This window comes from Amblyomma maculatum, chromosome 3 (genome assembly GCF_055883805.1).
Source record: "Amblyomma maculatum isolate TAMU_Amacu chromosome 3, ASM5588380v1, whole genome shotgun sequence".
NCBI classification, from domain to species: domain Eukaryota; kingdom Metazoa; phylum Arthropoda; class Arachnida; order Ixodida; family Ixodidae; genus Amblyomma; species Amblyomma maculatum.
Genome location: NC_139346.1, coordinates 116,067,950 through 116,092,217, shown reverse-complemented (window position 1 = coordinate 116,092,217; position 24,268 = coordinate 116,067,950). Strand labels below are relative to the sequence as shown.

Here is a 24,268-nt window from a genome sequence, read left to right as displayed (position 1 = left end):
CAAATTACGCACCGCGACGTTTTGAAGATAGGTCACTTTCTGAGTGCTGATACAGCAAAAAGCAGAGTCGCGGTTATTAACAACGCAAAGCGGGCTAATCACACTTGTTTTGCTGTTTGTAAGGTGTGCACTTCGATGGTACGTAACAGTACCTTCCATAGCGAAAACGGGGTCATTACAATCACTCTGCGTTTGAAGTCACACGTCATCTCTCTCCCAGAACGCGTTTTCAGCTCCTCCTTGAAACAAACGTCCATGAAATAGAGGAACGCCCGCCAATACAATGGCTATTTTTATTCCGCCCCCTTGAGGTCTATGAAAACAATGAACTTGAAATTGACAAACAAAAGCTGACATTTACCCTCGTCATGCCCGTTTATCTTTTCCGCCTTCTTTTGTAGAAAAACCTCCTCCAGGACGAGAATTAGCAGCTGCCTAGATAATACCGCAAAAGAACGTGTTTAAACGCTTCGCTAGAAAGAAAAACGCTTGCGTAAGATTGCGAAGCAAATTTCCCAGCGTTCTTCGCCATAGCGGTTCCATTTCTTTCTTGGAAAGTGGATCCCAAGGGAGCAGGAAATATGGCCTCAGGTCAGTGCAAACCAAACGCCAAGAGAAGAAGAAGCAGGGCCTATTCAGCGGCCATTAATATAGAGACACGCATGACGCATCCTTAAAGAACTAGAATGACCTGCATATACGAACAAGTGCTCTTGTTTTTGTTGTTAGGTGCACTTCCTCTCAGCATTGCGTATTTCTGAATAAATTCAACGTACGAACAATTCAGCACAGGTTCCGTGTGTGATGACAAAAATTACCGATAGCTCCCAAGACAAGGCATTAATCGCATGTGGCGTTTGTAAGTAAGCAGCATCTCACTGCTAGGCAGTTTTAGTCTCAGTTACGCCATTTCACTGCTTAGGACCTGAAAAAAAAAAAACGTTCAGCACAATATAGAAGCCTCCGAGCAACAGCCACGAAATTATTCTTTCATCAAGCTATTGACCAGCTACATGACATTCTTGCCAGTCAGTCAATCAATATAAAATTTGTTGACTCGTGAAAATAGAACGGCTACCGAACAAAAAACAAAAATAGGAGGTTTAGTTTCCCGTAATGGAGCTTTGTTTACATAATACACAGCAATGAAGCAAGCAGGAAGCGGAATTAAATAGGCTTCAAGAAGGTCGCAGGGAGCGTGCGTAGTAAGCGTTGATATACCCTGCGTTCCAGTTGAGGATGCGGCTATAGTACGTTTAATTAAGCATTAGCTTTTTCAGGTGGAGGCGAGGAAGCGTTTTTTTTTTTTTTTGCGGTTCTCAGCACATACGTGCCCAGCTTCAGTCGATATCGCGGCGTGTTTACACGGCTTTTTCATCGATTGCATTCCAATCTACGGTTGCTTTTTCTTGCGTCTATGATGTTGCCTGGACCGGGACGAAGTTTTCTTTAACATCGAATTTTTTTGAGAAAGCCGTGTAGATTTCCTTTATAGCAATATGCCTCCGCTTCGGTGGCTTTAAATGAGGAGCTACTCCCTTATTACAAATCTACTCCACTTAGGGGGATTCCTCTAAATATTCCACCAAACCGTTTATAAACTTTGAATTATCGCAATGATCAATTAGCTCTCACCCTACCATCTGAACTGTAACCGTCCTGGTTAGCACAGTTGGTGGAACGACTGCCCCGGAAAGGCGGCGGTCCCAGGTTTGATCCCCGGACTGGGACAGATTTTTATTTAACCACGATGTGTCTGAGAAAGCTGTATAGCTTTTCATTGCAACAGCATGGCTGCACTTGGGATGATGTCAATGAGTAATTATTCCATTATTACAAATCTACTCCGCCTTGGAGGACACCTCAATGCTCGACCAATGTTTTTTTACGTGCCTTACGGGTGAGAACTTTCCCCAATTCAGCCAGAGTCACAGTCAGAAGCAGTCTGTAAACTACATCAGGGTATGTTTCCTTGGTAAAGATCTTTAACATCGACCAACGCATTTTGCAGTCTTCTAGTCTAAACATGTGCGACATGGACTTTTTAAATGTGCAGAATGCGCTCTAATGCCTTGCTCATTCAGGGATTGCAGAGCACGGCAGCTCATTTCATAGGCGACTGGGTTACCTTGCTGTGCGATATAACTGTTTTTCCATAAGTTGGATAAATCAGGTCGGGCAGTCGTGGCTTGAATGTTCATGTCGCGGAGCTCGAAAGTAATTTGCCTGGTCATCATGGGAGGTGCAGATGCATTGGGGTAGTTTGAACATGGACATAGCGACTTTGCTTTTTTTGCATGGCGGGGCGACCATAACTAAGATGGAACTATGTTCTGGCGTGGGCCTGTTTTATGTACAGGCTGAGTCTGAGCTTCTTGCTGTTCCATTTTACCTATACGCCCACGAGGGTCAACGCATCATTCGATTCTTCTATTTCAGTACAGTGAACTCTATTGCTCGTTCTTGACCGCCTTGATCGGCAAGTGCATCTAAGTGATTGTGGCTGCCTTGAGGTCTTGGTTGTGGAACGACGAAACATGGTGGTGGGGATTTGTGGAAAAAACGTTGAATTTCACAGCCCTATAACTGTCTCCTAGGAAGGGGATCACCGGAACAGGCCCGTACAGGAATCACGGACATCAAAGCAGCCCTAGCTGCACTCCATCATCCTGATAAAGGGCAGAACGTAGTCGTTAAACCTTCTTCAAGCTCGACGTCCACGGAGAACTAGGATGCGGCGTCGAGTTTCCCGGAACTCCCGCCTACATTGATGTAGATGGCAACACGAAAGCCGACGCTGTGCGCACGTAAATTGCTCAACTCACCCTTGCCCCTGTCATTCTTGGCTGTCGAGAAATAATGATTTAGAGCAATTTTTTATGCGGCGGTGCATCACCCCCCACCACTCAAACGTTAGTGTGGCGTTAGTAAAACCTTTTTCTCATCTCAACACATGTTCTATCCCTCGATCGGACTATTGGTTGGCACTGCTCATTCGTGCGGCTCAGAGACGCAGCCTAGTACTCCATGAAGAGGCGAGCAGCAAGATAGCAGCAGGAGACTGGGATTACCCCCAGCGTCTTAACGTGACGTCCATTTCTTTCTGATCCGCTTTCTCAAAGAAGTGTCGCGCTCAAGCACCTACCTGACCCAGTTTATCTCGCAGTTCAACCGTGAAACCATCGCAGCCGCCTTTAACACGCGGGCGCGTTTTCCTACTGCCTTGCGTTTTCTGTTGCCCTTTTTCTACTCCTGATCCGCATCACCTACAGCCGTCCCAATCGGACGGAGTCGGCGCAACTGAACAGTGGGCCACGGTCGCTCCTTCGTTGGACCGCAGCGCGCGCCTGCTCCACTGCCCAACATGCGTCGCGACCAAGTGTCAACCTCCACTCAAGCATATCACATACTCTCGACCACCGCCACCACCTCCGCCTTCTAGTCACGCTATAGTGTACTAGTATTCTAGTACACTGTAGTAACGCTAAGGCGCCACTCGAAGTGATTTGAAAAAAATAGGTAAAAGCCCGCGGAACGGTTGCCCAAAAAAAAAAATACAGAAGACATGAGAAGCATGGTTCGGGTCACTTTTGTTCTAACTGTTAGCTTATACTGCTCGTTCGGTTGAAAAGAAGTAGGCGCATTCGTTGTCGTCATAGAAGTAGTGGTAGTTGGCACCGTTTTTTAGAAAATAATAGAGGGCTGCGTAAAATAATTGTATCTGAAATTTGTGGTTCTGACTATTGGTGATTGGTGGACTTGTGATAGGTGATGGCGAGTTGATTTAATCATTATAATTAGTTGAAGAAATAAAATGTGGGAGTTAAAAGGTCTCAAAAATGCTAAGACCTTTTTGAATTGCGAATGCTTGATGACGCTGATTAAAAAAGTTAGAGTGTGCCATTAAATCAGATGGATAATTGAACTAATTGAAAGATGAAAACTTCTTTCAAAGGTGACAAAGTGCTTTAAATAGAATGACAGTATTTGTTTGCTGCTGCTAAGTATCGGTGTCAATTAATTAAACAGAAATAAATGGATAAATTAGGGGAAATAAAAAGAAAAAGGATGGAAATGAAATATCAGACAAGAAAAAGTAAGGAGAAACAAAAACAAACATGTATAAATGAGTGAGAATATCGCCCGTGTGTTTGTGAAACGCTGTCTTGTCATAGCCTTAATGACGGAGATATGTATCTTAATATTTCTTTATTATTTCTACTTTGTGCCCCAGCCTCTGTGAGGATGTCAGGGCTGTTAGTTTGGTTACCTGGTTGCTAGATTCGGATATAGTGGCTGGCGCACAACGAAGACACACACAACAAAACAAGGGGGACTGGACACACGCTAGACTGAATTGCCGCTCAGTTTTATTCCGGGAAGAAAGTATTTATACACGGTATTTTTTTATTTCATTTTTGTTCTTTCATCCTCTTTCCTTACTTGCACCGCTGACGGTGCCTTCAGTTGCAGTAAAGTCAAAGTGAGGCATTGAAGTCACCTAAAATCGTAACGTGTTACAAAAAGGCACGGACGTGACTAAAACTGATAGGGCCTGTATCAATTATTGAGATGACTTATTCCTTTTGGCATACACTGTGGCCTAAACGATGTGCAGACCCAGAGAATCTCGAACATCTGCATTCCAACTCCATCTCGGCTCACTTTGTGGTGACCTCTGATCAATTCAATATGAGTTCACGTCTGGTGGCAAATCTTACTATGCAACTAAAATTTCTGAATTTTGCTTAGTTGCTAATGGCTATAATTTGTGTTCTGCGCACTATTTATTTAACGGTAGGTACAACCCACAGAAACTTCGTGATGTTCAGTTACGCTCTTCGTGATGGGCAGATGCGTTTTTGGAAAGCTTGTTAATTATTGAATGGGAATAAGTACATTGCTTTGGAAATGTTTGTTGTTATTTATTTTTCACTCTGTGTGATTTATCCTACTGCATTACACCGCCTTTTCCTTTTCACTATCTGTTTTGCAACCAAGGTTTATGATGTTGTTGTTTGTTGCTGTTTTCGCAGTAACCTGACTGTTTCCATATGTATTCTTTGTGTGTGTATAGTTCGACCATGTCCTGCAAAAGCCTCCAATGGAGGCTAGCAGTATATCATGAATAAAACAAAGAAAATAAAATAAATAGATTTTATCTATTCACTGTCAGGTTTCATTTCCATCACCGACGTGTTAGACAACATATTTGATGCTTTGTAGAAAGTTATGATCGCCCCATACCTGCGACATCACGCAATTACGCAGAATAATGGTATGCTAATGAGTCGCCTTATATGCTCCTGGTTACCCAAACTATCTAAACGATTGAGATTACCTTTAAGCCATGTTGTCATGCACCTCCTACGGCAAATCGTAATAAAATCTCTGTATGGTAAGGCGAACCTTTCTTCTCACCTTTCGAGGCCCTTTGCTCTTTACGTTTGTCATAACAGCTTCAGTTTACGACTTAGAAGCAAACACGTCGCGCTGGTTATTTTTCGCAGAAAGACATATGCGTCGATTGCAGTTATTATGGCATTGGAATTACAACTATTGAAATTTTCTTCACTCAAAATTATTTCAGTCATTTTAGAGCGTACAGGACTTGCGAATGTTTATTTATGTCAAGGTAATATCTACTACAATAATGTTAATTATTACCTTTGAGCTTGCTGGTGCCCACTTAAATTGATCGTTTTACATCGTCCACCTCTTCACACCCTGCCAGTTTTGAACCCAACCACGAATACCTGTGAGTGTAAGTTCAGACATATTCATCGGCGCTCAAATTCTAACAGAGGTTGCATATTTAATCAATTCTTTCCTTTATACGAATATCTCGGAGCCCACAGCTGCGTTTGTTGACACGGCTGGAAGCAAGAAATAAAGCCACTCTTCGTCTCTGAGAGTAAAGATATGGCTAACCAGCGCATAACAAGAAAAATGCTAAAGGCAGAATACAGGTTTTGCAAAACCCCGATTGTGTACGGCGGAACGGTTTCTTGCATATATTCACCACGCGTCTCATAAGGGTAAAACATGCAGCGCAGAACACACGACTCTGATCGACTCCAAACTCTACTGTCATGTCCAAAGACAGCTGTAATTTGAATGGCCAAGCTTCTTTCGAAAATCACTGAGCGCAGTTATCTTGACTTTGGTTTTACACTGGTTCGTGCTAATATGTTCTCGGTTTTTCTAGTTGTGATCTTGGCAGACGGCGTCTTCTTTTTCATGGATTGGCTTTTGGACACCCCAACTTGCTTGCGAGAAGAGTCATCATTTTTCATGCCGCGGCGTCCGCCATCTTTGTTGCGTCCGGACGGCTCCTCCAGTGTCGGGTCGGGAGGAACGTACGTTACGCAGTTCCCATTCATACAGGCGCCGGGCCGGAAGCGCTTCTGGAATGATGATAGAAAGGGAATAGCTTGAGTTATACTGAAAATATTAGTGCGTTTGTTCGCTGCAATTAATAATTATTTCCCCTCACACATTGAAAATAATGAATAAGTAGGTCCACGAAATTGCCAGGGGGCCTTGGCAACGTGTTCTGTACGTATATTTCCTCCGAAATCACTAGCGATTTCCTCCTCCAAATTGGAACTATATATAAGCTTGTCTGCGCAGTATTGTTCGTTTTTATCGTGAAACATTATAAAACTTTTTCCGCCTCAACCACTTGCTCGCTTGCGGCTTAAGTGTGCAAAGAGCTTGCATATTGTTTACCTTTTGTATCGTGGCTGGTTTCAAAGCAGTATACTTACGTAGCTGAGCTGTGCACGATGCAGAAGGGTTATTAAGAAAGAAGCTTTACTAGGATATGTTGGTACCAAACATGTCCGCAAAAAGTGAAAGCAAAATGAAACGCTTAATATGAAGTCATCAGATGGTGCAATTCATAGTCATGTGTGAATACGTATAACTTGTGGGGGTACATAAACGGCGTCATGTGAATGTCATGGAAGACATTGTAGTTTGTCATGAATCATAGACATATGCGTCATGATCAGAGTCATGATCTAGGAGTCATGGCTAAAGAAATAGTTAAGGAGTTGTACAAAATTCATGAGTCGTGGCCATGTCTGATGGGTGAAAACGTGCTGAATCATGGGTACAAAATCGGGCCACAAAAAGTGCTGTCATGGGTCAGAAATGTCTCGTTGCATCATATTATTGACTTGTCGGTCGCAAAGGTACTGAGCCATGCGCTTCTAAATTGGATCACAAAATGTAGTGAGTCATGGGTCACATATATGACGTTACTAAGAGGGTATCACGTGGCAAGATCACGTGATTGCCAAGTTGCATAAAAAAGTCCCTTCGGTACAATCACTGGACAAGGTCCCGTCACAGTCAAGGTGCATGGAATGCTACGTAACTGAGAACGCCACCCGACAGGAGCGACGCAGAACCGCGAATCTTAGACTTGCAGGTGCACTGCAACGAACGAATGCCAAAGAACGCCATGTAAAAGGGGCGGTGGTGCACTGTTTAAATCTCACACTTGCCGGAGCAGTGCAACGGAAGCGCGCCAATGAAAGGAAATTTCCGCTGTGCGGCACGGCCTCTGGCATTGTTAGTAAAAGCTACAGAAAGGGCGCGAGATGTATCGTGTGCAGCAACAACGCTCAGGCTTTCACGTTTCTCCAATGCGGTCTCTGCAGTGCTCTCATAGGTTTTGCCTTCGTTGAGATTGACAAACCGAAACCCACAAACACCGTTTACTCGCTAAGGGTGGCTGCGGCGCTTCCTATTTTCTGCAGTAGAAAGTGCCACGATAAGGCGAAGAGGCGATCTTAACTCAATTCATCCTGGTAAATAGAGATCTATGAATGAATGAATGATTTAAGCGTTACAATTAGCGCGGACCCTTTTACTATGCCGTTCCAGCGATTTCTTCTAGTTCACCTTACGCGCTTCGAACATTTGCGTCCAACTCAGGGATACTATCAGAAACAACTGCTTTAACGAGGCTTCACCAATAAAAAGAATTATTGCTTGATCTTTCTTTATGTCGGGTGTAACCAATTCAACTTTAGTGCCTGGTATTAATATTGGCGGATGATATCGCGAAGTCCTGAGCTAGGGCTTTCTCATGTATTTTGTGTGCGCTAAATAGTTATTATGGTTCTGCAAGGCACATGTGTCTTTGTTGATATTGCCGATGTTCTGTATAGAGCTGCGGTATCCCAATTTACAGTGCGAAACAGAAAGCGGCGGCAATGGAGTGGCTAAATGCGTGATGGCCCAACCACCGCGCTTCATCTAAATTTTTAGCCAGAAAAATGCGTTCGCGGGTTGCGGCTGAACCGGCGGGGTCAATGTGCGATGTGTTCTTCCTCGCCAGATAGTGCCCGCTCTGGCCGAACGCTGCGCATGTGTCATCTCGAACGAAAACGGCCGGTCGCCCCACATAAGCCGTCAAATTAGTTTCGCGGCACCGCTACCGCGCGAGCGTCTACATGCACGCGCAGATCACCCTGCGGCTGACAGATTACGCCAGGTTCCCGTGAAACTATGGCGGACTCGACACGCAGGGGCCAATCAGCGCGTACGCTGCTGACAGCGCGCGGTAGCACTAAACTAAGAAAGATTTCGTATACCGTGATCCACCACCGTGACACTCTACCGCGAGCGGACAGTGCCCAAGTGCTGATTGGTCCCGACGCTGCAGGTCTATATGTGCCGAATTTAAGCCTGTGGCGCTGTCTACTGGTGTCAAAGAGATCTGGGCACGCACAGTGGAACGCGTGGTGATGGATCACGGTAACGGATGGCCTATCGCGGTGCACTAAAACTCACTATTGACTCTGATGTTCTGTGTGGCGGGCGCGCATTGGTACTCAGAAGTGAGCGCGAGCTTCTGCTCTTTTTTGTATTTTTCCGTCTCCACTCTACACTTGCCGCCACGCTCCGAGACCGGTTTTGCTGCTGCGGTCTCCCCTTTCCACCGCCGTTACCTCCTAGGAGCGTGCTCTCCGACAGTTCATAGCCCATACCAGGGGAGGAGGAGCGGACAAAACAACAGCGGCCCGGCTGATGCCGATGCTGCAACCACTTTGGAGGCCCACTCGCTATGCGGAGTGCTTCAGTGGACTAAGATAATTGCGTGTGGGCCCCAAACAACCTACTGTGCTACTTGTATTATAGTGTATATACCTTTATTTTATTGTAACATATTCTCTACTTTCTCTCTATCGCTCTCATCTCGGATTTTATTTTTCTCAATAACTCTTTATTTCTGCCGCCCCAGTTAAGGTGCCTTAGGTATTTGGATAGCAGATACCGGGTCAGTCAAACATGCTTTTTTTTACTTCTGTTTTCCTTATTTTATAATAAATAACCCCCTACTACTTCACTTCCGGCTCGTAAGTCTAAGGGTAGACGATTACTTTTTTGTATCATGCACGGCTTGACCATGCAAGTACGGTTTTGGAACTTGCCACGATACAAACATTACCACAGTACGCAAGCTTTGTGGCTTTGTGTGCGGTTTCACTGGAAACGGGTCCGTGGTTTGGCGGAAGAAACTGAAACAGGTCATGGTAAAAACGCACAGTACTGTATGTATGTATGTATGTATGTATGTATGTATGTATGTATGTATGTATGTATGTATGTATGTATGTATGTATGTATGTATGTATGTATGTATGTATGTATGTATGTATGTATGTATGTATGTATGTATGTATGTATGTATGTATGTATGTATGTATGTATGTATGTATGTATGTATGTATGTATGTATGTATGTATGTATGTATGTATGTATGTATGTATGTATGTATGTATGTATGTATGTATGTATGTATGTATGTATTGTTAAAAATGCCGACAGAGTGAAGTCAGGTAGTAGCTGACACGGACACTAGAAGGATCTTCGTGCTTTTGTCTGTGATTGCTGGGTTCGGCTGTCTCAACAACTCGCTGAACGGTCGACTGAGAAGAAAATGACCCATTTCCGGCGCTTCCTCACGAGATAAGCGCCGCCACGGTGTTCGCGAAATCCTTCTCTCCTTTCCTGCTGTGGGATCGTTTCCGGCTAATATTCACCCACTGCGTGCCGAATGCGTGTGCGTCGGATCCTTTGAAGTGGTGGTGTGGTATTTTTTTGTTTTGTTTTGTGTGCTTAGCGTGGAAAATCCGTTTTTGGTGCAAGTGCTGTCTTTTGTGTTTTTCGAAGCCAAATTTCGAAGCCTAAGGGGCAGAATTTGGAACCCTAGGTGACTACGGCAGCTTTGATCGGCAATGTACTGAGGTGGTGACGGGCATTAACCCAGAGAGATTCCCTGCCTTAGTTGTCAGCCTAAATCTTTTCTTCTTTAGAACCTCTTCTACCTATCATCACTCAAACGCCTCAGCGTGCTTACAGTAATTCTAATTCACATCACGAAGTCTACCCTCCGCTAGAGATCTGAGTCTCTAAGAGCCGTAATCGTAAACCTAGCCTTGCTCATATTGTCACTTTTAGTGCGCTAGCCCTAGAATCCACAATCTGATTTTGCCGATGCTTGTTCGAAGGCAATTTTTGATCAAAAATAAAATGAAGCAGTTTATGGCTGAGAGTGTGTTTCAACCCCGTGGCAAAGCGAACGGATCAGCTTTCGCTGGAAAGTGCATTACAATACTAAGCCATGATGGTAGCCAAAACATGTAATATCCTTTACTGAAAGTCTCTCACGTTAGCATTTCTGCATGTGATTGTCTTCATCAGCTTCAATTCTGCGCAATGTGTTCAGGAAGCACCATTCCCTAATTGCACAGCCTTGTTGCGCTGGCTGCGCAACAGGATACAATTTGTGCGCTGTACCCTACGACAACAGCCATCTATTTCGCGATATTTTTCTGGTCTTTCAGGCCATAAAGAACGATCATTAGAGCTGGAAGTGAAAGAAAATTTGAAGGGAAGCCTGTCGTTCTAGAGCAACTATAGTTCACCTTTTAAATATGTTTGAAAATTTTTTCCGCAATTTTTAATGCGAATCCATTCGATAGACGCTGCAGCAGATCGGCATTCTTGAATCTTGTGTAACGTTCTCTTGATTAGCTAGCTATATTTTAACTTCACAGTCCACATGTCCTGGCGATGGTTATTTCAACAAAACTTTAGCTCGCTATTATGTCTAACTAGGTTAACTCACTGATAACTGTATCTTTTTTCTTGCAGCTAATTAAAAACGCGTAGCTTGCTATGTCTCCGTTCTTCGCCCTGCGATTCACGAAAATACACACATTATCAACTAACAGTAGTTGTGCTAAGTGCCCTTCCGTGTGCCATTGTTCTTTGGAATGATCTCCCCTACAGTATCGCATCCATCAGCAATCACGGACCATTCCAAGTCCAGCTGCACAAACATTTTCTTCAGTGACTTTGTGTAATTTTAAAGGATTTACTGTCCTATAGGTTCTTTTTCTCATCGTTACTAATATATTATGGTTTCGTTTCTTGTGCTGTTTCATCAATTCGAATTTTTGTTATGGCTTCTGCATTAGCTTTAGATGTTTACTCAGCACATGCGATACAAACTTCTCACGTGTTTCCCATTACTAAACTGTTGCTCGCGGTGATGTATGTCTTGTCATTATATTTGCCCTGTATAATCATAATTGTTTTTACTCTGTCTTCTACTGCACGTTGTATTGTTCCTATTGTACTTCGCAATTTTGCCCCCCTTACCCAATGCCCTTCTGGGTCCTGTAAGGTATATTGAATTTAAAAAAAAAATTCAAAACGAGGAGACAAACTCTGCGTGAACTCACCGTGCATGGCGTTCCGTCAGCTTCGTAGCCAATTCTTGGTATGAAGCTGTTGCAGAGGTACCAGCACGCGCTAATGTATCTCGTGAGCCCCTGGGAAAATATCAGACGGAATAATTAAAAGTCTTCTGATAATGCTGAAGAGCTTGAGTATTCTTTCCGTTTCTTTGTTTTGCTAGCTGGCCTAATTATGACAAAATAAACCTGCCTTTGGCAAAATAACAAATAAGAGAGAAATAAACGTCCTCCTGAGTATAGCACTTGACGCTAAAACTCTGGCTTGCTTGCTGACAAGGAAATGCTGGCAACAAATTCGATCAGATGGAAGCCAAGCGTTCGAGAAAACTAGGAGCAGGGAAAGAGTTGAAGTAGGTTGTGAACACACTTCGACAAGAAAGAAAGCACTGCTATACGGCAAGGGATCGCTGTGTTTCATTATCAATCGAGCTTCACATTGGCGCATGTTTTGGTACTCTTGTTCACTTTATATGCTGAGCTATGCTATGTTTCTTGATTGTTCAGCCCCCTATTCTTTATAATTAACATGAAGTGCCGAAGGAATGTGTCCTGAAGAAAATTTTTTTTTAAAATAAATTGATTCTATGTTTAGGAAATACCCCACTGTGAATAATGATAGGATAGTTTGATTGATTGAAAACTTTATTGAGTGCATGGGAATTCTCGGAATTGTGGGCAGCCCGCCTATCCCGAATGTTGATAAGTTAGTTTGATTTACTAAATAAAAGTTTTATTAAGTGCATGGGAATTATCGGATTTCGGGGTGGTCCGCCTATTCCGGCAACCCAGTGGCCAGCGCCGCACCGTGGACCCTGCGAACCAGTCCTCTTTGTTGGTCGGAATCCTCGCTATGCAGAATGGCCTCCCACTGCTCCAAATTGGGATTAGGAAGTTTATCAATAAAGGGATTTAATTGGCATGCCCACACCATGTGAAAAGCCGTAGCTTTTTATCCACACTGTGGGTACTCTGGTGTGTAAAGTGAGGGGTACGATTGGTGGAGTTTAAACGGTGTAACGAGAGTGTCTGTTTGTACCCGGCGGAGGGTGTGTCTTCCACCTTGTCTAGAGGTTTGTGAGGTGTGTGGTATGTCCGTCTGGCCTGTCTGTAGGCCTGCAGGTGTTCAGCAAAGGTGATTATGGACTGTATAATATGCTCTTTTTCCTCGTCGGCTAAGGGGAAATCCCGGTGTAAGAGAACTATTTTTTCGTAAATGATATACATATACTCTTTCTCCTTTGACCACATCCGATTAATAAATGGTCATTGTTCAACACGAATTAGAACTGTAAGCGGACCTTCTCGTCAGACAATTTGGAGAAACGAAATCACTGACAGCTCTTCACTGAATGTCTGAAGAGATAATATTCACACTGACAGTGTTTTTGGAACTCTGGCTAGTTATAGTCAGTAGTTTTGATTAATGATGCTTCTCATAGCTAGTTTCTAACCTCTTCCTTGAGGCGTCCGTTTCATTAATCGTTTCACAGCAAACTGAGGTAGTTGCCGAAGGTGCGAGGGGATTGGCGGGGACATTTTTCTTGTTCTAGCTATAGGAAGTAATTATCGGGAGTAATCATGCGTGGCGGAGGTCCCAACAATTTTCCATGTTTGTATGACGCTGGGTACGCGCAGAAGGAGATCATATATGATTCCCGCGTAGTCACATTATACTTACGAGTTTCCGCAGGAGCTTCTTTTCGCATGTCTGTGTAAATACAGTGGCTGCAAAATGCAAAAGGCATAAAATGAACATCGCCTCTCAATGAGTAGGCGGGCCACTAATATACGTGGGAGACGCAGAGGGGGAACACACCAAATTTATACGTTTGGTCGCAAAACTGTGCACGATAATATGCAAAAGCATATTTTTCTTTTGTATTTTGTCCAGACTGAGGCAGATAATATGATCTGCAATGTGTAACTGAATTTCTAAATTGCACATTCAGGTGCGTATTTTATTCATGATTCAAAAATAATAACCAGCGCCAAGGGGCATTATTTGCGGCATGCAAATAGCTTAATTTATGAGAACTGTCAATATAGTTTCAGTTACATCACGTTTGCGGATAAACCATTCTCATCTTCAGTGGTCCGAAAAAATATTTTTTAAATTATTCTGAGTAAGCGTAGGGATAGACGCTACAGCTGCGGCCTTTTCAAGGAAGCAGATGATGTTGCAAATGACGATAGGAAGAGCATATTCTCATTTGTTTGCGGTAAGCGGAATAAAATTTTTTAGCCAGTTACTTTCCCACTAACAACACCTAGCCAGATTCCTTTTATAGCAAAGTGGAACTCAGAAATTGATCGTACACTCGTTAAGACGAATATCACCAAAAGAGTTTCGCTGCTTTCAGATGAATGGGCATTAGCACAATCAATCGAATCCCACACACGGCAGGATTACTGAAAAATAGGCATGAGTGCTGCAACTTTCAAAGTTTCGTTTCCTTCCTTTAGATGTTACGTTGTATGAACCTTAGGGATCACTCAGCCCTGGCGAATTATTAATATACAAGGGACGTCTTAGAAATGTTTTCTAAGACAATTTTGGTTCTCCCATTATAAAGTAGCTTACCCCCAGAAAAAGAATTTTTACTCTTGTGGAGACAACTTTCCACAGCAGCGGAATATTTTATTAAGACAACCATGGAGTAACTTGCCAACCGTGGTACATGTCATAGGTCATAAATATTTTGAATAATTCCTCCATGGTCAATTTAGGGGGGCGAGAATAAAAATTATTTCTAATGATTTGCTGCGAAATAGTAACTGTGGATTTAAAATTTGCTAAACATATTCCAAGTAAATGCTGCTTTCAAGTGAAATAAAATATTTATTTGTTGCATTGACCAGCATTAAAATTTTTGGACGCATTCATTTACGTTAGATATCTACCAGATGAAGAATTTTGATAATTCAATGAGCACAGAACACGTTCTGTTACACAATTATAGTAAACATCTAATGCTTTGAGGAGGGAAAAAAAAATATATATATATTTAATGCTTTGAGGGGAAAAAATTATATGTGTATTTTTTTTCTTCCTTGGTGCGTAGCTTTTTACTACGCACACTCTTATTCAGTCTCAAAAATACTAACCGACTTTGGTAATTTGGTTCAAGTCATTATATGTGGAGAATAAAAAAACATCCTGACAAATTGGACTCAGTTTTAGAGCCCTGCTTTATCATCCTTTAATCCAGGAAGAAAGTAAAACTCCGTGTGATTGTCAGATGCGTTAGAAAACAATAAATCTGGTGTATTAGAGCGAAATGGTAGAGCGCACAGAGACACAAATCTGAGGTTATCAGAGTTTTCACCGTCTTCAGAGCCTCCATGCACAATGCTATGTTCTGTTAGTTTCACACACACACACACACACACACACACACACACACACACACACACACACACACACACACACACACACACACACACACACACACACACACACACACACACACACACACACACACACACACACACACACACACACACACACACACACACACACACACACACACACACACACACACACACACACACACACACACACACACACACACACACACACACACACACACACACACACACGCACACGCACACGCACACGCACACACACACACGCGCACACACACGCACACACGCACACACACACACACGCACGCACACGCACGCACGCACGCACGCACACACGCACACACACACACACACACACACACACACACACACACACACACACACACACACACACACACACACACACACACACACACACACACACACACACACACACACACACACACACACACACACACACACACACACACACACACACACACACACACACACACACACATCATTTCTCATATGAACTGTGGAAGGGCTCAAATACCCACAAAACCAACACAATCTCGAGAACGCAACACCTAATTTTGTCTAGCTTGCGAAAGCACCAGTATCGAAAGTAACTTGAGGTTGCGAATAACGGCTGCAGAGTTTTTATCAACAAAGTATATAAGTTGAAAGTTGCTGTTGACAATTTTGGAAACATCGCATCTATGCACCGTTCTGCTTTTCTTTTTAAAACAAACTCTAAATTTTTTCGCCATATTATTTTCGCCACACATCAGCATCGATTATTACGTCATCCTACACCTAACGGATCAAGCCAGACTTGCAATCAACATTGTTTTGAATTCTTCTAAAATTCCAGACAAAGGTGACAGTGTCGTTAACTTCAGGAGTGGGTTATGCAACGTGAGCAGCACCACCCTATGCATGTTCTAGTCCCTTTCGTGAGCCTTTCCCTCATTAAATGCTTTGTCATAAGAACTTACACATTGTTCTTACCTTCGTCTTTCTTACTTTTCGCAATTTCTATAAGCATTTTCACTTAAAACAGCCAATACGAGAGTACTCATTTCATTTCATTTCATTTCATTTATTAACCTTAAAGGCCCTTTTCGGGGTATTACATAAGGGGTGGGGTAGACAATCATAAAATATTGCACTTTTTTTTTTTTTTTTTACAGATTTTCACGTGATAAACACATTTCAATGTTGGCACTGAAGGATGATGGACAGGTGATGGTAACGACGGAGTGGGATAGGCCGTTCCAGTCTGACGCGGCTCGTGGAAAGAAGGAAGACGAAAAGGTTACGGTACGGGCGCGTGGACGAGCGACTTGAAGTGAGTGGCCGGTGCGATGGGAAATGCGTGGCGGAGGTGCGCAGATGTATGGTTCTTGGCGGAGTGAGCTGTAGTAGAATTTGTGGAAAAGGGATAGGGTGGCGATGCGGCGACGGAAAGAAAGACTTCGTATGTTAGACTGCGATTTCAAGGATGATACACTGACTTCGTATGAATACTGCGAGTGAATGAAACGAGCTGCGCGATTTTGGATGGCTTCAAGTGCATCGATGAGGTATTCTTGATGGGGGCTCCAAATGGGGGACGCGTATTCAAGTTTAGGTCTTACCAGTGTGTTGTAGGCGAGTAATCTTACATCTGTAGGTGCATGACGTAAATGGCGCTTGAGGAATCCTAAGGTTTTATTCGCATATGATATTATGTTAGTAACGTGTTCGCGCCAAGATAAGTCATGACTCAATATGACACCCAGGTATTTATATGAGTGGATGAGCTCTATTGAAGTATTAGCAAGCCTGTAAGAGAAAGAAAAGGGTTGATGTTTGCGGTGAAACGAAATGAGTTTGCATTTGTTTGGGTTAAGGGTCATTAGCCAATCATCGCACCATTTTTTAACGCGGTTAAGATCATCCTGAAGGGCATTTTGGTCGGAGATGTTATTTATTGAGCGGTAGATTACGCAGTCGTCAGCAAATAGACGGATATTACATGAGAGGAGGTCTGGTAAGTCATTTATATATATTAAAAAGAGGAGAGGGCCTAGGACAGAGCCCTGGGGTACACCTGAGGTTACAGGGACGGAATTAGAACACTGATTATTAATAGAAACTGTCTGCGAGCGGTACGCAAGGAATTCTTGGATCCATTTTAAGATGTTAGGGTGCAGGTTCAGTTGTGAAAGTTTGAGCAGTAAGCGTCGATGGGGAACTTTATCGAATGCTTTAGCAAAATCTAGAAATATGGCGTCTGTCTGAATATTCAAATCAAGGTTAGCGTGTATATCATGGAGGAATACTGCGAGTTGTGTGATGCAAGAATAGGTTTTACGAAATCCATGTTGCGCAGGGTGAAGGAAATTGTTAGTATCCAGAAAATGCATGATTTCAGAATAGATAATATGCTCCATGATTTTGCATGGTACACTAGTGAGCGAAATAGGACGATAATTTAATGGTGAGTTTTTGTTACCGGATTTGTGTACTGGAACGACCTTTCCCTTGCTCCAATCATCTGGTATTGTGCCTGTGGAAAGAGACTGAGCAAACAGTAGCGATAAATATACAGCACAAACATGCTTAATGTTCTTTAAAAGTTTAGAATTTATTTCATCAGTGCCTGCTGATGATGAAAGTTTAATTTTATCTATTACGCAGAGTATTCCATTAACAGAAATATTTCATATTAACAGAAATATATTAACATAAATATTAACAGAAATATTAACAGAAATATATATCACTCAATGATGGGCTTGTGCCTTAAAAAGGAAGTTGAGGAACTCTCGTAGAAAAAAAAATAATAAATTTTTTTATCTATATATCATTAAACATTTTTTATTTTGTGATTTTTCTGGAAGCAAGCAAATATGTTTACGGCTGGGTAAGCATCATTCAAAAAATGCTTCCGCCTGCCCAGTTGAACTCGTGTCGTCCGCACCGGAAAGGGTGGGTTGCCACCGTTTTAGGACGAATGGTACTGTTGCATAACTTGTATCATCAGCGCTAAAGAATCAAAGAACGCCGCACGCTCGCGCTCATTTTTCTTACGCAATCGGCCGGTGATGACAGCACGAGTATTTCTGTGCTAGGCCTATTCTTGCTTATAAAACCACCCTTTCCCATAAAACTGGCAATTATTTTAGCACTCCTGTATATTAGTACAGGCCGGCTTTATTTTTGTCTCAGTGTCTCTTTAGCTTTTTCTGCCTCTTTTAGTGATGCTAAAGAGCCTCATGATAGGCAGCCTGGTAAAGTGACGGCTGCTTCTGCCAAGACGATACATTCGCACAATTCTACGAATTGTGGTGCTGCAATTATGGCGAATAACCAATTAATGACATGAACCAGGTGTTTTATAAGTGCTTTCTTGGCGCCCATAGGACAGGCGTCTCAAAGTCGTATTTATATGCAGGTCGTAGTTTGTTGGTCGTGAGCAACGCTTTCCCTGCCGCTTGTTTTCGCTTAACAGCACAAACATTCGCACTTAATCTAAGGGGCACGTTATGTGCGGTGAGCTAATTGAGTTACGTAGAGAAAGCTGCTAGTCAAAAAACATTGTCACCTATATGCGTGTTTCTGAAGGCTCCGAATGCTGCTGTGCATTTGTAGCAACCTAATGTATTAGAAAAACACTTTGCAGGCTCTTTGTAGCACTTTTTATACGGTGTCAGGACACTGCTGGTGTCATGATCGTATTGTGTTATCGTAGCCGTTTTTGCGTGCCGATCGAGGGAGCGTCGCGTTCACATTTTTCAACGTTTTTCAAAATATAAGTTGCTGGAGGTCTCAAACACAAAGCAAAAAGAACACCAAGAGCAAGAAAAAAACTAGCGTTTGAAACAAGTCCATTTCTCCATGTTAATTGCGAAGGGTGTGAGCTGACGTATGTCTCGAGCGGACTGCAATTGGCGACATTATTTAACTATTTATGTGTCTTCGGTCTTGCTCGTTGTTTTCATTTTCTTGTTAGAAAGTTTTCTTTTGCCATAGTTACGTAGTTGCAAACACGGCGGAGCCAGTACCACCCTTTCGCAATTTATGAGAACGATAAACCTCTGCAAGGCCCCGCTGAGGTGGCGCAGTGTTTAGGTCGTTCGACGTCTGTGCCCAAGGCCACATTATCGTCTTAGGTTAGACACCTAATAATAAAATTGCCTTTAAGTCTGGCTTTAATGCATTTCATCCATGCTAGGAGAATGGGTACCCTTACTTAATCACTTACACGAAAGATTCGATTCCCGTCAGCTTGCCGTGTAGTTGCGAAGCCCGAGATAGCAGTGCATACCAAATTGACAATGTAATGCCGTCTCATGGCGCCAGACAATCCTACGACCAATCACTACCTGTACTTATCAGCTGCCACAACCATGCCCGTGATTGCTCGCTCACAACGCTGATACCGGATATTCTGGAGAACGGGCAGCCACTAACCCTGTCCCGTTAAAGCCGTTTTCTACACGGCAATTTAATCGCGTGACTTGTCATTATGCTACCTCTCCTGAAGAAACATCACAATGCATTTGCATTACTTACTGAAGAGGTGCAGTAAGCTCACTCCGAGTAGGCAAAGCAGAATATGTCGTTTCTCCATATTCTGCGTGAAGTCTAATAGCAAGGGACGCAGACTTACTCCAAGAAAACAAACGATCACGTGCACTGTCCAGTTTTCGAAACTTCAATCAGTATTTAAAAAATACATCTAAGCGTGAGATATTAGAGAAAAAGCAGATTCGCCTTTAAGAAGGAAAAAAAAACGCGCTTTAATATAATGCCGTAGACTCAGGAAAACAAGTCAACTGCGATATCAATCAAAACGAAAAGTCGTAATAGACCCTTGTGCCGCGCACATCTGTAGCGGCTCCTTCATGTCACGAAAAAGAAGCCCTACCTCAATCTCTACGCCCCGAAGAATAGAATTGAAAAGACGCTTTCTACATCAGGTTGCCTAATGTGAGAGAATATTTTCGTTTTCCGGATTCGTCCGATAATAGCACGGTACACATCGTAATAAAGATTTTCGAGAACAATCAAGTGTTTTTACCTTTTTAATTTTTAGTCGGTTCACGAATGAGTCCTAACGTAATAAAGAGCGCTAAATTCCACTGGCCAAGCCCCAACACCATGTTTTTGTTCAGTTTCCATTCCGCTTATTTCGTCCACACAATATTGCGCAAAACATTGATGATCGTAGTAACCCTATCTTCAATTAGCTTTAACACTGCAGGTATATTTAAGATTCCATAGCAGCTGACCATGCAAAGTTTTCGCGCTCTAAGCAACAAGCATAATACTTCAATTTACATGGTTGAAAGAATACATATATGATTGGAGCAAAGGTATAATAAGGAAATATCATACCATAATTCCTACTAGCAAATATGTCCTGAATTGAAAAATAAATGCTTGCACAAAGGATAAGGCGAGTAGTTCAAACAATACAAGGATATCTGAACGTCTTCACATTTAATCAATGACAACGAAAAATAAAACACAGCAGGGGTGACGCAAACGCACGTGAGCTTTTTGTGGCAAAGAAAGACAGCAAGATGATACCGCAATGTTCCCTAACCAGTGTACTGGACAAACTGTTATTCGGCTTTTATTATCGGTTCTAGCTTTTCAGCAAACATTTCTAACGTCCCTGTATTGCCAACAGAGGCGTCCATTTGATGTCTTTCTTGGATAGCTTTGGGAGAAAAGGAGTTCCTAAAGGCGCCAGTGTTGTAAGAATGTTCACTTAGTGCATATTTTAATAATTATTATTATTTAGTCATACTGTCAGCATGAGTCGACAGGAGTTGCAGGATATGTACAATAACAATATTACATACATGAAGAAAAACAAACGATAAAACTATGCAGTTCATCGGTACCTGCATGCACAAAACACACCATTTTACAAGAAACCCGTACAGCCTTAATTATCATAGAACAAGAAGCAAAACATAATTCAATAATTACATGCGATAACGTTTCTTGGTGACCCGAATAAATTACACAGCACACCAATCACCATACCGTTAATAAGCACTTTCTCAAAGCATTTTCAAACGCTGTAATTTCTGTAAGAAGGACAATATCATTTGCCGGCTTGTTCCACGCGTCTATTGACTGAACTAAAAAAAAAAATATTTGAAGCAATCGGTTCTGTAGATTAATGGGGTAATGCATTTCGCGTGCTTTGTTCGTGAGTGAAAATTACCATCTGGTGTGACGTGTTTTTAATATGCACGCTATAGTACTCAGTTAAGATTTGAAAAAAGAAAACCAGCCTATTGTATCTCATTCTTTGATATAAAGTAACAAGTTCAGCTTTTTTTCTGAGTTCTATACCAGACTGCGTTTTAATGTAGGCGGTATAAATAAATCTAAGCGCGCGGTTCTAAACCCGCTCACATTTCTGTATATTGTTTCTGGTATAAGGTAGCCAGATATGACTTGCATATGGGAAATGCGGCATCACAGTCATTTTCAACGCAAGAAGCTTTAATTCTGGCGTCACACCACATAGTTTCATCCTCAATGTAAATAGCTTAAAGTTCGACTTATTGCAAAGATGGTCGACGTGTACAGACCAGTTCAGGTCACTAGTTAGGTAAATACCAAGATACTTGTATTATTTTGTTTCCTTTAAATGAATAGCGTAAATTTTTTAATTGAACACAAGTGGAGTCTTTTTTCGTGTCACCGGCATAAAAACAGTTTTTTTTTCCTTATTTACGTCCATTTGCCACTTTTTGCATCAACGGTAAACATGATCCAAATGTTCGTTAAGTCTACCCTGGTCGTCGGAACATGTTATTTTAGTATAGATAATTGTGTCATCTGCACAATGCCGCATTGTTACATCCGAGTGAAAGCCAACATTCATATCACTAATATAGATAGAAAAAAAGCAAAGGTCCAATGATCGACCCTTGTGGAACGCCGGACCAAACCTGCTCAGAAGCACTAGACGAGCCATTCAGGAAAACAAATTGTTGCCTTTTGTACAGGTAAGATTCAATCTATTTAACAATATTATCATTCTGCAATGTCATCTTAAGCTTGAGTAACAGCTTAGGATGGGAAATTTGGTCAAAAGCTTTCCTAAAATCAAGAAAAACAATGTCTGTCTGCCCAAGTTCATCAATTGTCTCACTAATATCATGTATGACTTCTGTTAGGATTGTGCCAGTTTAGTAACCGTATCGGAAACCATTTTGGTGCTGACCTAGAATTCCATTATCCTCAATAAATTCAATGACATGCTTTGATAATACATCTTCAAGAGTTTTACAGCATGTGCTGGAATGCCATGATTGTGTCGTGTCGGACGCGTGTGCGACAAAGATATGTGTTTGAACACATCGATATTATAACCGTGGTGTCGTTGTTTATATGAAGTCCTTATCTGCGCATACTTAGCCCTAGTGGAGGGGGCCACTAAGTTAAAGAAAACTGCAAAAGCAGCTGGGGAGTCAGTGCGTTTACACTATATAGTTGTATGTGATAGGTAGTGCCTTTCTTTGTAGCATATCTATTTCACAATGCCCGTCACTTTTTGAAGAAACGAAAGAGTGCGAGCTTATTATAGGATGAGTCTTATGCATGTGTTTGTTCTAAAAGCTTATTTCATGGCGGTGCAAGTCAGATGCATACCTCGGGACAAAGGCTCTCGTAATACTGCTCGTGAAATGTTAGTAATGTGTGCATTCCATCTATGGTTAGCTATTAGTGCGACTCCTGGATATTTATGCTGAGGAGCTTTATTAAAAGGAATGCCGCGTATGCCCTAAGGTACCCAAGGAGACAAAAGATTCAGAATGTAGGCGATCTGCCATCTTTCACATATTTTATAACTGCATCAATTGATTGGATAAGTGCACTTTGGCCATCATAGCTTTTCATTTCTCTGCAAACGATGTAACCGCCTGCAAACAGCTGGATATTGCAGTTAATTTGCGTAATGTTAACTGTATTAAATTTTTTTACAATATGGATAAGATAATGAGCAATCAGTTAATAATAGTAAAAGCTAAAAACAATGATAGTCCAAGTACAGAGCCTTGCAGGAGTCTCGATTTAAGAAAAGCTATTTTAGACGTCATGTTTTCAAAGACGAGAAATATTTCAACATGATTGGAACTTACGTTTTAGAGGAAGTTGTAACTAGCTCCGTCTGTGATCATGCTTTGAAACTGTGCGCTTGGTTTGTGATGACACATGAAATCACACGCCTTTTGCAAAATCGCATTGTGTGACATCAATCTGAATGCTACGCTCAATCCTGACCGCCAGGTCACGAACAACTTCTGGTAACTTTGAGATAGTCGGCCAACGACGGCGAAGTCAGTTCTGAAGAGATGATAATAAGTTTTCGTTTTCTGCATGCTCTGTTCCATTCTCAGTGATATGTTCGACTACCTTACATGCTGTGCTAGTGAGTGACTTGCTGTGGAGTTTTATGCACTGGTAACGCACCCGCCTCCATATATTAGTATTATTTTTGCCCTCTTAAGTCATGCGGGAACCTCGACGCTGAAAATGGTTTGCGTTGCTGTTGTTTAGCTTGTGGTTAGACCTGGATTTACGCGAGAGCAATTTGTATGGCTACGCGTACGTTCAGCTTGAAAGTAAAGACATGGATTTTGCATGTAGTAGTTCACTCGAGGGATTCAGTTTTATTTATGCCATATGGTAATCACTTCACCTATGAGCACCCCTTGCCTTTCGTGGTTGATAATTTTTATTCGGGTGTAGACGACTTTCAGTGGTATGACATCGTCTCTACGTCAAACTCCGGGGTACACCGCCGTCACAACGTTCGAACTAACCTTCTGTCCTAGCAACTCGCTGTTGTCATTCGCCTCTACCACTTACCGAGTTATTTGTCTTCTTCTTCGTTTTCTTTTTTTCTTTCGTGTTTCTTTTTGTTTTTCTTCTTTTTCTTCTTCTCACGGACAGGCACCGAACACGCATGGACAGGCACGACGAAATGGCGAAACTGTGGCCAATGTAGATATTCATTGTTAATATAAACAGCGCGAACACGAAAACAAGGGACAAGAAACAAGAAAGCCACAGTACATGCGCTGACTCACAACTAAGCCTAAGCCGCTACAAA

The 24,268-nt window shown here is 42.3% G+C and overlaps 1 protein-coding gene across 1 annotated transcript; it reads right to left on the bottom strand.

Annotated features, from left to right (window-relative positions):
* Positions 1 to 911: 911 nt before the first annotated feature.
* On the bottom strand, positions 912 to 14,464 carry LOC146195763 (uncharacterized). The gene is made up of 6 exons (XM_084596857.1): positions 14,455 to 14,464; positions 13,463 to 13,509; positions 11,770 to 11,859; positions 6,267 to 6,407; positions 4,444 to 4,501; positions 912 to 925 (listed from the first exon to the last, which is right to left on the bottom strand). The coding sequence occupies exons 1-6, from the start codon at positions 14,462 to 14,464 to the stop codon at positions 912 to 914; spliced, it is 360 nt and encodes a 119-aa protein (XP_084452983.1).
* Positions 14,465 to 24,268: the final 9,804 nt, after the last annotated feature.

Bases quoted from the DNA above. Each gene is read 5' to 3' on its own strand.
- LOC146195763 (XM_084596857.1), bottom strand. The intron at 11,860-13,462 runs GTAAGTATAATG...ATATTTTCCCAG, and splicing joins AGAAGCTCCTGCGGAAACTC to GGGCTCACGAGATACATTAG. The intron at 4,502-6,266 runs GTTGGGGTGTCC...TTACGATTTTAG, and splicing joins ATGACTCTTCTCGCAAGCAA to GTGACTTCAATGCCTCACTT.